Raw genomic sequence first — 13,900 nt, forward strand, 5'->3', positions numbered from 1 at the left:
ATTTCAGTTTATTATAACTGATAAAATGATTTGTATACACTACCGGTCAAAAATGTTAGGACCCCATTTTTTTCATTTATTTTTGCCATTTAAGCGTTTCAAATCCAGTGATCAACCAGAAATGGTGCCTGAAATCTAGTGAACTTAAGTGGTACAGAAACATTACCATTAGCATTAACATTATCTTCCAAAACTAAACAAATTTATATTGGAAACTACTAATTTGTTAACAGCTTACAGGATGCAAAATCAATCAACCTTTATTTTCACGTTAAGGGTGAACTTCATTTACAATGTTTCTGAGCATTTACAACCTAAAAGGGATTGAAAACATTTACTAAAAAATTGAAATAATAAGCAATAAAATAGTAAAAATCAAAGTTTAAATCAACATTTAATATATATGAATAAAAAAATCTATGTAAAATAAAAGGTCTTAAAGACCAAAAAAAAAAACAAATTGAGACATAAAATGTAAAGAATTTATAAAATATTAAATAAATAAAAAGGTAATAGTAAAAGTAAAGTAAAATGATAAGAATGATAAGAAATGAGGAAATGAATAATAATGAACGGAGAACATAAAATTATAAGAAAAAGATAAACTAACAAAAAAGACTTATTTAAAACACTAAAAGTTTAAAATGGCTACATACATCTGCTATGCTAAAAACACACACTTTCATCATGATAACTGGAAAAAAAAGAAACACAGATAAAACTGTGAGCAGTGAGTACTGTTTCCAACACCTTCAAATAAAGACTCTTGAAAACTGGAGAAACCTGCCACAGGAAAATGTCTGGCTGACCCCCATGAAAACAGCTTTAGCATTTAGCTAAGATTAACATGACTGGACTAAGTCTCAGTTTTAGCAGTAAAGAGAAGAATTAGAGTTAGTCTGACGGGTAAAGTGATGAGCAGCAATAAAGTCATTGCTAAGATAAAATATTTGGGCCATGCAGCACAAAATAGGGGTGTTCTAAAATGTTTAACTGGTAGTTTGATGTTTTTTTGTTCAATAATAAGGGCTCAATATTAAAGTTAGAAATGTAGTTTTGATATAAAGCTGTAATCAATTCTTGTCTGAAGCTGCGGGAGGAGATGTTGGGACATATGTGTGATGCTATGACTGCTGGAGAACCGCTCGTGGTTCTAACAGAGGCAGAGACGACTGCTAACACTGTCTTCAGCCTCGTCACACTGAAGGATGAGATCACCACTAGCGCTGAGGTACCAAAAGTACTCAGAAAACTCCATATGTGTGTGGATATTAATTATTAAGGTAAGCTTTACTTATGTAAACGTCTTAACTTTTAACGTTTTTAATCCGCAGATGAACGCATGTTGTGTTCTCAACAAGGTCAGCACGTCCCTGACGTCCACCTCACACACTGAAGGAGATGATTCTGCACTGATGATGCAGGTAGCCACGCCCATTTTTCAGGCTGCAGGTATCATCCTCGAAGTGTCTGCAAACTCAGATAAACAGGTAGAGAACTGTGATGTAATTACTTTACATTAACGTATTTTCCAAACTCTAAGGTGCACTTAAAATATAAAAAAAATTTCCTTTAATTTTCCTTTTAATTTATAATCTGGTGCGCCTTATGTATGAATTTAACCAGTCAGGTATTAAGGAGCAGTAAAGTCACTCTGCTGAAGTACAGAGTTATACAGGAGTTTCAGTTGAGTTCTCCAGCAGTATTAGCATTAGGTGAGTATATCTGACTGTAGTCTGCGTGTTTACCGTGTTAAAACAAGCTACGTTGGACGAACCGCCAGCTAATAAATATCGCCCTGGTTTACCGGAACACTCAGGGTTACTCAATGTATCGCTGTCGGGCAGCATTAGCCGCTAATGCTAATGTTTCAGTCTTAGTTGAAATCTAGAAATCTAAGCTTACAGTAAATAAACGGAAGCACTTTACGCACCCAAATAAACACTGTTGAGAAGAGAAATCTGTGTAGACTAATATTTAGCACTCGTTTGACTTATCAGACTCATCTGAAAATGTTTTTTAAGGAATTACAGTTTTGATTACTTAACTTAACTTAGCTTAGCTTTACAGATCTCGCCCCCAGTGAAGAAAAACATAGCGACACCCCTGTTCCTTACTAGTGCCGCTTAAAATGCACCTTATAATCCAGCGTGCCTTGTGTATGAAAATAGACCGTAAAAAAAAAAGTTTATTAATAAAGCACCTAATAATCTGGTGAGCCTTATAGTGTGAAAAATATGGTACATTGCATTACATTTACAGTACATTGCATTTTATCCAAAGCGACTTATAAATAATGATGCACATTTTGGACATAGAAGTTCAAGGCAAAGACATTTAAGACAGGGTCTAAGAAAGGAATGAGGTTAGAAGTGATTAGTTTGAGGTTTTGACATGCACTATATCATGGGATAGAACATGTATTGTGTCCTATGACTTTTTGCCATGTCCCACAGAAGCTAAAGAACACTGCAAAGACCTGTGGGATATGTGGATGAGATCTATTGTATTCATTGTGGATGTGGTATCTATATGAAGTATTGATACTTTTCATTCTGCAGTTTCTATGACAATCAAACTTTACCTTTTGTACCCAATATTTTAGTGATCTATAGCTGAGCCTTCAACCATGCACTCTGCAGCTTGATTTAGAGTGTGTCTCTAAATCTGTCTTTGCTGTCATAACGATGAGAAAAGTACACCTGGCGCGTCTCGAAATGTGCAAAAGGAATGTGCTAACACTCTTAATTAATCTTCGGTGTATTTTGGGCGTAACATGAAAAAAAAAAACTTGCTTATACTTCCCTTTAAGAGCCAGGTGTGCTCTGAATTTGGTGTATTGCTATTTTAGAGGCTAAGCAGGTGTCCCATCACTTTTATCCTTACATTATATACTGTTTCATGGTTAACACGTTGAGTATCATCCTATTCATCCTGAAGATGTTCCTGTTATCTTTCAGAGCGAGATCAGCAGTACAATATTAAACATAACTGAGAATATACAGAGTGCTCTACTGGCTAATAAACAGCCGAACCGTGAGCCGCTGATCCTCACCTCACCCCTGATCAGTATGTATGTCAACAGGTACGAGATCTTTTTCTGTGATCTTTTGTAATATTAAACCAGACATCTGCATCATGGAATGTGGTATGGTGTGTTTTATCTTTTAGACTGTCTCCTGATCAGCTTCACAACCAGATATTCAGCATTGATAAGAACAGCTCAGCCTTTACACTCCCTTTATTAGGCCCCCAAATGCTGCATTCAGACAAACCAATGGACGTGCGGGTGAGAGATGCTTCTGGTTTGCCTTAAAAAGAAAATAATATATATTGTATGTATACAGTACCAGTCAAAAGTTATACAGACCATAATGGAACACATAAGGAATCATGTAGTAACTTAAAAGTTTTAAACAAACCAAAATACTCTGTAAAGCATTTAGGTGTTCTTAACTGTGGAGCTGTTAACTTGCTGTGCAACAGAGAGAACTCTTGCTCTTCATTTCCTGGGACAGTCCTAATAAGTGCCAGTTTCATCATAATGTTTTTGATGGTCTTTTTGGCTGCAATTTTTAGAATACTTTTTAAAGACAATTTCTGACGTACCATTTCTTAAAGTCACTTTTTTCTTTACTTAGTTGAGTTCTTGAAATAATCTGGATGAGAACATTACTCAAATATTCACTATTCACTGTATACCTGTAACTGTACCTCTTCACTACTTTACAACTGATGCTCTCAAACACATTAAGAGACAAAAAATTCAAGTAATTAACTCTTGATGAGTTCAGCACAGCTGTTAACTGAAAACCATTCCAAGTGGTGCAAAGTTGTCATCTAAGCAAGAGGTGCTACTTTTTGGAGAATGTAAAATATAAAACATATTATTAATCTATAATGCAATACAAATACAACAAATATTTCAATATAAAATAAATTTAAAATAATGGAAAAACACTGAAATTAAGGTGTGTCCAAACTTTTGACTTTAAATCATATACACTGTTTTGTTTAGCATATACATACCACTATAATCTATTTATAATATACTTATGCACGTAAAGAACCTGTGTCATATATGGTGTTTAAGATATACTACACACTGTATGCATTTCATATACAGTACATATATGCGATATTAAATATTTATCATATACATATACATATATGTCAGATAATTCCTATCAAACAAATCTATTTGTCATATTCGTATGCACTATATACAGTAAATGACGTATATATTTTCTATAAAATACCTTATATTATTCTAAAACTACCCTATAATAAACTCTGATAATGGTTTACTTCTTTTTATCTGGTCACAGATGTTGAGTTTTGGGATGAACCCGTTCTCCTGGAGTAAAGGTGATGCTATAAGTGGAGCAGTGGGGGGTCTCTCTCTCACCAGAGAGGACGGTTCTGTCATTCCTGTCTCAAACCTCAATAAGGAGATAGAGGTAAGAATGAAAGATATTTAGACAGTTTGCACTAGCTATGGTTTGATCCACACTGATTTTTCATACAGTACTGTGGACAATTGAGAGACCAGTTAATTTAATTTCCAGTCAAAAAGATAAAATAACATTACACCATGTGCTGGGCACTGATGGAATTTGGCCACACAGTGCAGGGAGTGGTGGGCTGCCAAGAGTGGCACCTTGGCCAACCCAGGTTTTGAACCCACAACCCTGTGATAAATAATCCAGTGCCTTTACCACTGCACCATATATTTTCACATTTCACAGCTGATGAAGCCAGGGTCAGACATCCTATAGCTCCCAGGGAGCAGAGGAGGGTTAGGCCCTAAAAGTGGCAGCTTTGCAAACTTGGGTATTAAACCCACAACCCTTTAATCTAATCCTCTAAACATCGGACACATAACCAAGATGAAGAAGCCATTGTCATGCATTCTGCAACACCTAAGGGACAGAAAGGGTTAAGGGCCTTGCATAAGAAAACACTAATAGCATCTTAAGGGACCTGGGGTTTGAACCAAAAACCTTGTAATAAATAATCCAGTGCATTTACCACTGCACCATATGTTTTCACATATTACAGCCGAGAAAGCCAGGGTCAGACATCCAATAGCTCCCAGGGAACAGGGAAGGTTAAAACCCTAATCAAGGGCCTTAAAGTGGCAGCTTTGCAAACCTGGGTATTGAACCCACAACCCTGTAATCTAATCCTCTAAACATCTGAGACATAACCTATATGAAGAAGCCATAGTCATGCATTCTGCAACACCTAAGAGACAGAAAAGGTTAAGGGCCTTGCATAAGAACGGCAGTTTAAGAAACCTGGGGATTGAACCTACAACCCTGTGATGAATAATCCAGTGCCTTTACCACTGCCCCATATGTTTTCACATATTACAGCTGAGGAAGCCAGGGTCAGACATCCTATAGCTCCCAGGCAGCAGAGAGGGTTAAAATCTTAAATGTCAGACCTCCTGTGGCACCCAGGGAACAGAGAATGTTAAAATCCTAATCAAGGGCCTTAAAGTGGCAGCTTTGCAAACTTGGGAATTGAACCCACAACCCTGTAATCTAATCCTCTAAACATCGGAGACATAACCAAGATGAAGAAGCCATAGTCATGCATTCTGCAACACCTAAGGGACAGAAAAGGTTAAGGGCCTTGCATAAGAACACACTAATGGCAGTTTAAGGAACCTGGGTATTGAACCCACAACCCTGTGATAAATAATCCAGTGCATTTACTACTGCCCCATATGTTTTCACATATTACAGCTGAGGAAGCCAGTGTCAGACATCCTATAGCTCCCAGGCAGCAGAGAGGGTTAAAATCTTAAATGTCAGACATCCTGTGGCACCCAGGGAACAGAGAAGTTTAAAACCCTAATTAGGGCCCAACAGTGGCAGCTTTGCAAACCTGGGTATTGAACCAACAACCCAATCATCAAAAATCTAACCCTCAAAACATCAAGACATAACTAAGATCAGGAAGCCATGGTTGGACATTCAATAGCTCCCAGGGAACAGAGAGCATTAAAACCTTAACAGTGGCAACTTTGCAAACTTGGGTATTGAACCCACAACTCTCTCATCAACAATCTAATCCTCTAAACAACTAAGGCATAGCTAAGATAAGGAAGCCAGGGTCAGAATTCTGTGACACCTAGGGTGCAAAGAGGGCTGTGAGCCTTACATAAGGACACAGTAGCAGCAGCTTAGGGAAACTGGGGATTGAACCAACAACCTTGTAATCAATAACCCAGTGCCTTCACCACTGTCCCACATGTCATCTGGGAGGATTATAGGCCTTGATTAAGGCCCACTGTTGTGTCTTCAAATGCCTCCCTGAAAACAGCAGCTTTGCAAACTGGGTATCAAATCAACAACCCTGTGAAGGGACTATTTGGTGGTATGTTACAGCTGTTAAGTTTAATGACTGTTTGACTGTTTGACATATTTTTCTGGTGAAATAAAGCGACTCTGACCTATTGTTCGTAGATTCTCTTACCGAGGCTGGAAGCTGTGGATCTGAACAGTACGGTTCTGGACCTGAGCAAGTACAGCACACTGGCCATCAACCTGACCAATCCCAACACATCTCTGGTGCTGAAACTAGACCCTTCAGAAGAGATAGCGTTGCAGTTATCACTGGGATTTAAATATTATCCAAATGACACTCATTACAAAGCCCAAATCCAGCTACCTCTGCATAAGACCACTCCAGGTAATTATTCTACAAGAGTAGCACACCATCTTAATCTCTTTTACTAGTTTAGCTCTTTGAAGCACCTTAACCAACATGCATTATATGGTCATTTACAATCCCCTCCAAAAGTATTGGAACAGTTAGTTTAATCCCTAATTATAATTATTTCTGCTGTAGACCCAAAAGCATCAGGGTTTGTCATTAAAATATTCATATGAGACAAAATATCAACATTTCAGCATTTAAACATCTAAATCTGATACACAGTTCAAAAGATAGTACCTTCTGTCTGAACTCACCCATTTTTCTTATAAGCAAACAATGAACTGTGCTGCATGTCTGCGTTCAGTTTCAGATATGGGTTTATCTGTGCTGACTGTGCATTTATAGTTAGAAGAGTAACCAACATAAAGAACAGAGAGCTATAAGTCTATGAGTAAAAAAAACAAGCAACTGTGAAGCTGAGAGGAGATGGAAAATCAATCAGAGCCATTGCTCAAATATTGGCCATAGCCAGAACAACCGTTTGGAATGTCCTGAAGAAGAAAGTCATCACTGGTGTATTAAATAACAGATTTCAAACAGGTAGACCAAGGAAAATCACAGCAGTGGTTCTGATAACACAAACATTGTGAGTACTGTAAAGCAAGACCATAAAACAAGATTTAGTGACATAAGAAACAACCTCCAGAGGGCAGAGTGAAGGTATCACAATCTACTGTTCCCAAATGACTTCATGAACAAAAGTACAGATACTTCACCAGAAGATGGAAATCACGAATTAGCAAGAAGTATAGGCTAAAATTGAAATTTAAAAGTAAAGAGTGTGGCTTCTAAACTATGTATTAATAGGGGACTGTATAATACCTTTTGGGATTTAATTAATAAATTAAGCTTTCTCGTTCAGATTCATGCCCATATACATTAAGTATACAGACATTTTTTCCATATCTCAAAGAATTGCAGTAAATTATGATTTTTTTAGCCATTTCTATACATTTTTCGATATATTCATAAAGGCATATTACAAATACTTATTTTCCATATGGGTTGTTATATTTATTTTATGTATTATTCTTAATATTTCCACTCAGAGGAGAGGTACACATGGGTGATTGACTCCAAAGATGGGGCACTAGAAGCTGGGCTTTACTATCTTCTAGTGAGACCCATTGTGGGAGCAGGTGTGAACTCCTCCAATGCCTCTGTGATCATCTCATCCATTGCAGCTCAGTGCAAATACTGGGACAACATCAAAACCAACTGGAGTGACTATGGCTGCAGGGTGATCTATCTATCTATCTATCTATCTAGCTAGCTAGCTACTGTTTTTAATGCGAAATCTATCTATCATCTATCTATCTATCTATCTATCTATCTATCTATCTATCTATCTATCTATCTATCTATCTATCTATCTATCTATCTATCTATCTATCTATCTATCTATCTATCTATCTATCTATCTATCTATCTATACAATGGCTTGCAAAAGTATTCGTACTTTGTAACCATTTGTCATCATAAAACCACAAACTTAATTGTATTATATTGATATTTTAAGTGACAAAGTTGCAAAAGTGTGAAGTGGAAAAAAATGATAAACGGTTTTCAATATTTTAACCAAATAAAAATCACATGAGTCACATAATAAGTTAATAGAGTCCAGCTATGTGTAATTTAGTCTTAGTATAAGTACATCTGTTCTGTGTAGGCCTCAGTGGTTTGTTAGAGAACACTAGTGTACAAACAGCATCATGAAGACCAAGGAACTCACCAGACAGGCCACAGATAAGGTTGTGGAGAAGTTTAAAGCATGGTTAGGTTATAAAAACATTCGAAAAACATTTCCATAAAGTGAAAAATGTATTATACAACTGCAAACCTACCAAGTCATGGCCATGGTCCGGCTGACAGAGCACCGGTTAGAGAAGCAGCCAGAAGTCCCATGGTCACTCTGGAGGAGCTGCAGAAATCCAGAGCTGGTCACAGTTAATAGGAAGATGGATAGAGCTAAATACAGGGTAAACCTGGAGAAAAAACCTGTTTGAGGCTGTAAAATACTTAAGACAATGACCATAAACATACAGCCAGAGCAACATTGGAATGGTTTAGATAAAAAAATATTCATGTGTTAGAATAACCCAATCTTAAATCCTATTGAGCTTCTGTTGCAGAACATGATGCGTAAAGCTGGTAGACAAAAGTCTTGCAGGTGTAACTGCGGTGAAAGGTGGCTCGACTAAGTGCTTATATGGGAGAGGCTGAATACTTTTACACTTTTTTTTACTCAGATTTCTATTTGATTAAAATGTTGAAAACCATGTATCATTTTTGTTCCACTTTTCCACAATTATGTGCTATTATATGTTGGTCTTTCACTTAATAAATTCTCAATAAAATACATTTAGTTTGTGGTTTTAAGGTGACGAAATGGGGAAAAAAGTAGTTCAAAGGATATGAAAACTTTTGTAAGCCACTTAATTTACTTATTCCTGTGATTAAAATAAAATTAGATTATTTTGTACTGTATGTTAATCTCTATATGCTTAGTTATGTAAGGTGTGTGTTTTCAGGTTGGGCCCGGGACCACCCGATTGGTCACTCACTGTCTCTGTACCCACCTGACGTTTTTCGGCAGCTCTTTTTTTGTCATGCCGAACGCGGTGGACGTGACGCGCACTGCCGAGCTGTTCGCTACTTTCTCCCAGAATCCTGTGGTGGTGTGTTTTGTTGGGGCTGTTTTCCTTCTGTACTTTATTACAGTGGTTTGGGCTCGCAGAAAAGACCTCCAGGACCAAGTTAAGGTCTGTTTAACCCATCTGTTTGTACTTGAAAATTAGGGGAGAATTAGACTGAATATCAAATAGAATAAAAATAATAGGGTAGGAATGAATTCTAATGGTGTAAAAGTGCATTGAGGTGTTCTGAAGGTGATAATTCAGCTACATTGAATACAAACATACTGTACATTTTAATTGTAAATTCTAATTTAAAATGTAACTTTTTGGATGCAACCAACACAGGTTTAACTTTTTTTTCGCTTTTTAAAATAAACTTTATTAAAGAATTTTCATACATTACAAAAATTGCATCATTCGCTTACATCATATTTAGGATAACACAGCATATATAACATTTTCTAAAAAAAACTTTTTTTTATTTATACCTAATAACTAGAACATTTTACATTATTACATAATTAAAATTTTAATATAGACAAGAGGTATTTCTTGTTTCTGTGTTTTTTTGGTCCAAAGTTTTTAGTCTCTTAAGTTCACATCAAACAAAATCTATTTCCACAGGTAATTGAATTTGTTTGATAAACATTGTGCATCTAGTTTTTCACAATTTACTATTTACAATGCACAGTTTGTACCCAAAAAGCTCTTATAGTTTACCTCCAGATCGAGCCTGATTCCCTTTAGCAGTGTCCAAGTCTCTTGTGCACGATTGCAGACGACAAGCTAGAAATTTCTTGAATAAAAATGTTGTCTTGCTTTATAATTTATAGTGCTTTATAACACTATAATTACAAAAAAAGATACAGTACCAGTTAAAAGTTTGGACAAATGTTCTGCATTGTACATTAATACTACAGTCATCCAAACTATGAAGAAATTGGAATTATTTAGTAAGCATTTAAGATTCTTCAAAGTAGCACCTCTTGATTAGATTAGACAGTTTTGCACATCTTGGCTGGATTTTCTCAGTCAGTTTTATGAGGTAGAGTCACCTGGAATTCAGGCTTTCAGTTAACAGCTGTGCTGAACTCATCAAGAGTTAATTATTTGAATTTCTTGCCTCTTAATAAAGTGTTTGAGAGCATCAGTTGTAAAGTTGTGAAGAGGTAGAGTTACAGGTATACTGTGAATAGTGAATATTTGAGTAATGCTCTAATCCAAGTTATGACGAGAACTACTCAACTAAGTAATAATAAAAAAAAGATTTAAGAAATTTAACTTTGAAAGTATCCTCAAGTGCAGTTGCAAAACCATCAAAAACGTTATGATGAAACTGGCTCTCATTAGGACCGCCCCAAGAAAGCAAGAATAAGAGTTCCCTCTGTTGCACAGGATAAATTCATCAGAGTTACCAGCCTCAGAAACCGCAAGTTAACAACTCCCCAGAGAACAGCAGCTAAATGCTTCTTTACAGAGTATTTTGGTTTGTTTAACACTTTTTAGTTACTACATGATTCCTTATGTGTTCCTTCATAGACTAGATCACTTCATTATTCATTTACAATGTAGGGGAAAAAAATAAAAACATTGGATCAGAAGGTGTATCCAAACTTTTGACTGGTACTGTATTTACTGTATATAACAGGTGAAGGTGACGGTGCTGGAGGATAATGATCCGCTGGCTGAGTATCGGTATTTACTGGTTATCAGTACCGGACACCGGCGGGGAGCTTCCACTTCCTCTCAGGTCAGTATTATAAGATAAGTACTGACTGGATCAACAGTTTAGTAGTTGTGTTGCTGTAGTAGTTCAGTAATTGTGCTGTTCTGCTCTTCCTGCAGGTGACAGTGACTGTAACAGGCTCAGTGTGGGAGAGTGAGCCCCATCACCTGACTGATCCGGATAAGCCGGTGTTTGAGAGGGGAGGGGTGGACATGTTCCTGCTGAGCACCCCGTTCAATCTGGGAGATCTGCAGAGCATCAGACTGTGGCACGATAACTCCGGGACACACCCGGCTTGGTACAGTGGACAGTGCATTCAGCGTCTTGATTTAGGGCAGAGACTAAACAACAACAAAAAAGAATCTCATGCCACTGAGTCCAAATACTTTCAGAATACACTTTACATTTAAATTAAAAGCAGTAGTATTCCTAAGTGGGGAGGGGCAAAATATTCTTCTTAATACAAACCCAAGAACAGAGGTACAATAAATATTGTACTCTTCTTCTAAACTTTTCATAATTGTACCCTCAAAGGTATAATATTGGTGTTTGTAGGGTCAGATGTGTTCCCTCTGAAGTACAAAGTCTTTCCTAACTGCAGGAAGTACAGATTTATACCATTAACCAGCCAAAAGCTACATTCAGTATTCTGTATCACTGTACTAATAAACATTACATATTTTAATTATACATTTTTATTTGAAAGCCAGACAAATTTGGATTAAGTTCTAGACACATATTCAGTTGACAATAATGTTTATAATTTTATAATCCTTACTGGTACAAAAAAAGCATGGGTACAAAAAAAGACTTTCACTGAAAGGTAATCTGTTATACCACAATGTAAGTTACAGCCCCAGCAATAAGCGTTGTGCTCTTTTAAGTACAAATCTGTACTTATTTTTCTTAGTGTATATATATATATATATATATATATATATATATATATATATATATATATATATATATATTATACACTATAATATATAATATACAAACTATATATAATATTTTGTTCAGCACACAAACTATTTCTTTTTTGTGCTCTTGAGTTCACAGTTATATACCAGTTGTACACCTTCTGCCTGTGTCATTTAAATAGCAACAGTACCTGTAAATATATCTACATTGATGGGGTGGTGGCATACTTTTCACATCATTATGATAGTAAAGACACGCTAACACGCCTTAAATCAAGCTGTTAATATCTTGTTTGTAGATCTCTAATACAGGGCCCATAGGTTCAGTTTCCTAGAAAGGGCCATAGCCGCAGACTATGTCTTACTGGCAATTAAAAATCTCTATTCAAAATGCTCTATAGGCTTAATATCTGTCTGGACAACTCTCCTATTGTGTATGATCAGTAAGTATTTTCTCTTCTTTATTAGGTATGTGAATAAAGTGATGGTGCAGGATCTGGAAAATGGACAGAAGTGGCACTTCCTGTGCAGCTCATGGTTGGCTATTGATATGGGAGAATGCACCCTGGATAAAGTGTTTTCCCTGGCAACAGAAACAGACTTAAAAAGATTTAGGTGAGAACCTCCAGAGAACTTCCTTCAGAACAGTTTTATTGTGGGAGAACCTAGCAGGCCAGGCTAGTAGAGACTATTTCACTAGCTGACTGATTAAGTGACTGAGTTTGTTGAAAGGTGCATGTGAAATAATTGGCTTTTTTCATTGATTAAAAAACATTAGCATTGCATTTAGCAATAGTAGTGTTAGCATCACCAGCATACTTATTAGAACCACCACCTGTTAGCATCCCCATTAGCATAGCACAGCACTGTTAACACTGCCGCCACACTGTTACTTCCTCTTTTGCACTGTTAGCATAATTGCCATGGCATTAGTGTCTTCAATAGCATTGTTGCCATTAATGCACTGTTAACACCATTAATGCACTATTAGCACCATACTTACACTATTAGCACCATTAATGAACTGTGTCATTAGCACCACATTGCTAGATCAGGGGTGTCCAGTCTTATCCATACTGCAAAAAAACATTGGCATAAACTAGACAAAATATGTGTAAATTAAGACGTAAATGCTTAAATTAGCCAAATATCTATCAATGGGGTAAGCATATTTTCGTTAGTAAGATTTATTAAAATAAGCAAGTTTCAAAATGAGTGAAGTACGACTTAAATCAAGCAAAAATCCCTTATTCCTTGACTTATATTTGTATAAAAGAATCAGGATAGATTGACTGGTGTCTTTTTGTACTTATTTTGAGTTCAAAATACTTAAAACAAGGAGAAAATTCTAAGTAAGACTGAATAAGATAATTATTACGAAAATAAGTAAAATAATCTTACACTTACACAGTGCTTAAGACAAAACTTCTTATCAGAGAGAAAAATATCAAATTTATTGCCTTAAAATGCGATAATTTCAGTTTCTAAAATTTTTATGTTTGGGGAAATCACTAGAATGTGCTCAGTGTCCTCATGCTTTTAGCTATTTTTCATGTTTTTGCTAATTCGGTACCACTTTAAAATAAGACTACCTTTATAAAGGGTTTATATATGGATTACAATTTGATTATTAAGGGTTAGTAATTAGGTTGTAAATGCCTTACAAATCATTAATAATAAGTTATAATACACATGTAGAAAGGGCAACAATGACCTGTTGTGTATAAATGAGTAAAAGAGTTGGTGATGGAATGATTAAACTTGGGAGATAAATGGTTAAACTGATGTTGACTGATGGAGAATATGGAGATGGAGAAGCAAGTTGAGTTAGATGGAGAAGACGAAGTAAGTTGAGTATCTGACAAGCTCTAAAGTTTAACAATATAGAT

At 36.2% G+C, this 13,900-nt stretch overlaps 1 protein-coding gene across 1 annotated transcript in view; it reads left to right on the forward strand.

Annotated features, from left to right (window-relative positions):
- Positions 1-13,900, forward strand: part of pkd1l2b (polycystic kidney disease 1 like 2b) — a 41,871-nt gene that overhangs the window by 12,961 nt on the left and 15,010 nt on the right. The window contains exons 12-22 of the mRNA XM_049465791.1: positions 1,091-1,231; positions 1,335-1,490; positions 2,961-3,085; positions 3,172-3,289; positions 4,329-4,460; positions 6,477-6,702; positions 7,779-7,969; positions 9,261-9,491; positions 11,014-11,115; positions 11,211-11,389; positions 12,480-12,626. Of these exons, the coding sequence (XP_049321748.1) occupies positions 1,091-1,231; positions 1,335-1,490; positions 2,961-3,085; positions 3,172-3,289; positions 4,329-4,460; positions 6,477-6,702; positions 7,779-7,969; positions 9,261-9,491; positions 11,014-11,115; positions 11,211-11,389; positions 12,480-12,626 (1,748 nt within the window). The remainder of the gene's footprint in view (positions 1-1,090; positions 1,232-1,334; positions 1,491-2,960; positions 3,086-3,171; positions 3,290-4,328; positions 4,461-6,476; positions 6,703-7,778; positions 7,970-9,260; positions 9,492-11,013; positions 11,116-11,210; positions 11,390-12,479; positions 12,627-13,900) is intronic.

The sequence above is a fragment of the Astyanax mexicanus genome, chromosome 16, assembly GCF_023375975.1.
Source record: "Astyanax mexicanus isolate ESR-SI-001 chromosome 16, AstMex3_surface, whole genome shotgun sequence".
Lineage (NCBI taxonomy): Eukaryota > Metazoa > Chordata > Actinopteri > Characiformes > Acestrorhamphidae > Astyanax > Astyanax mexicanus.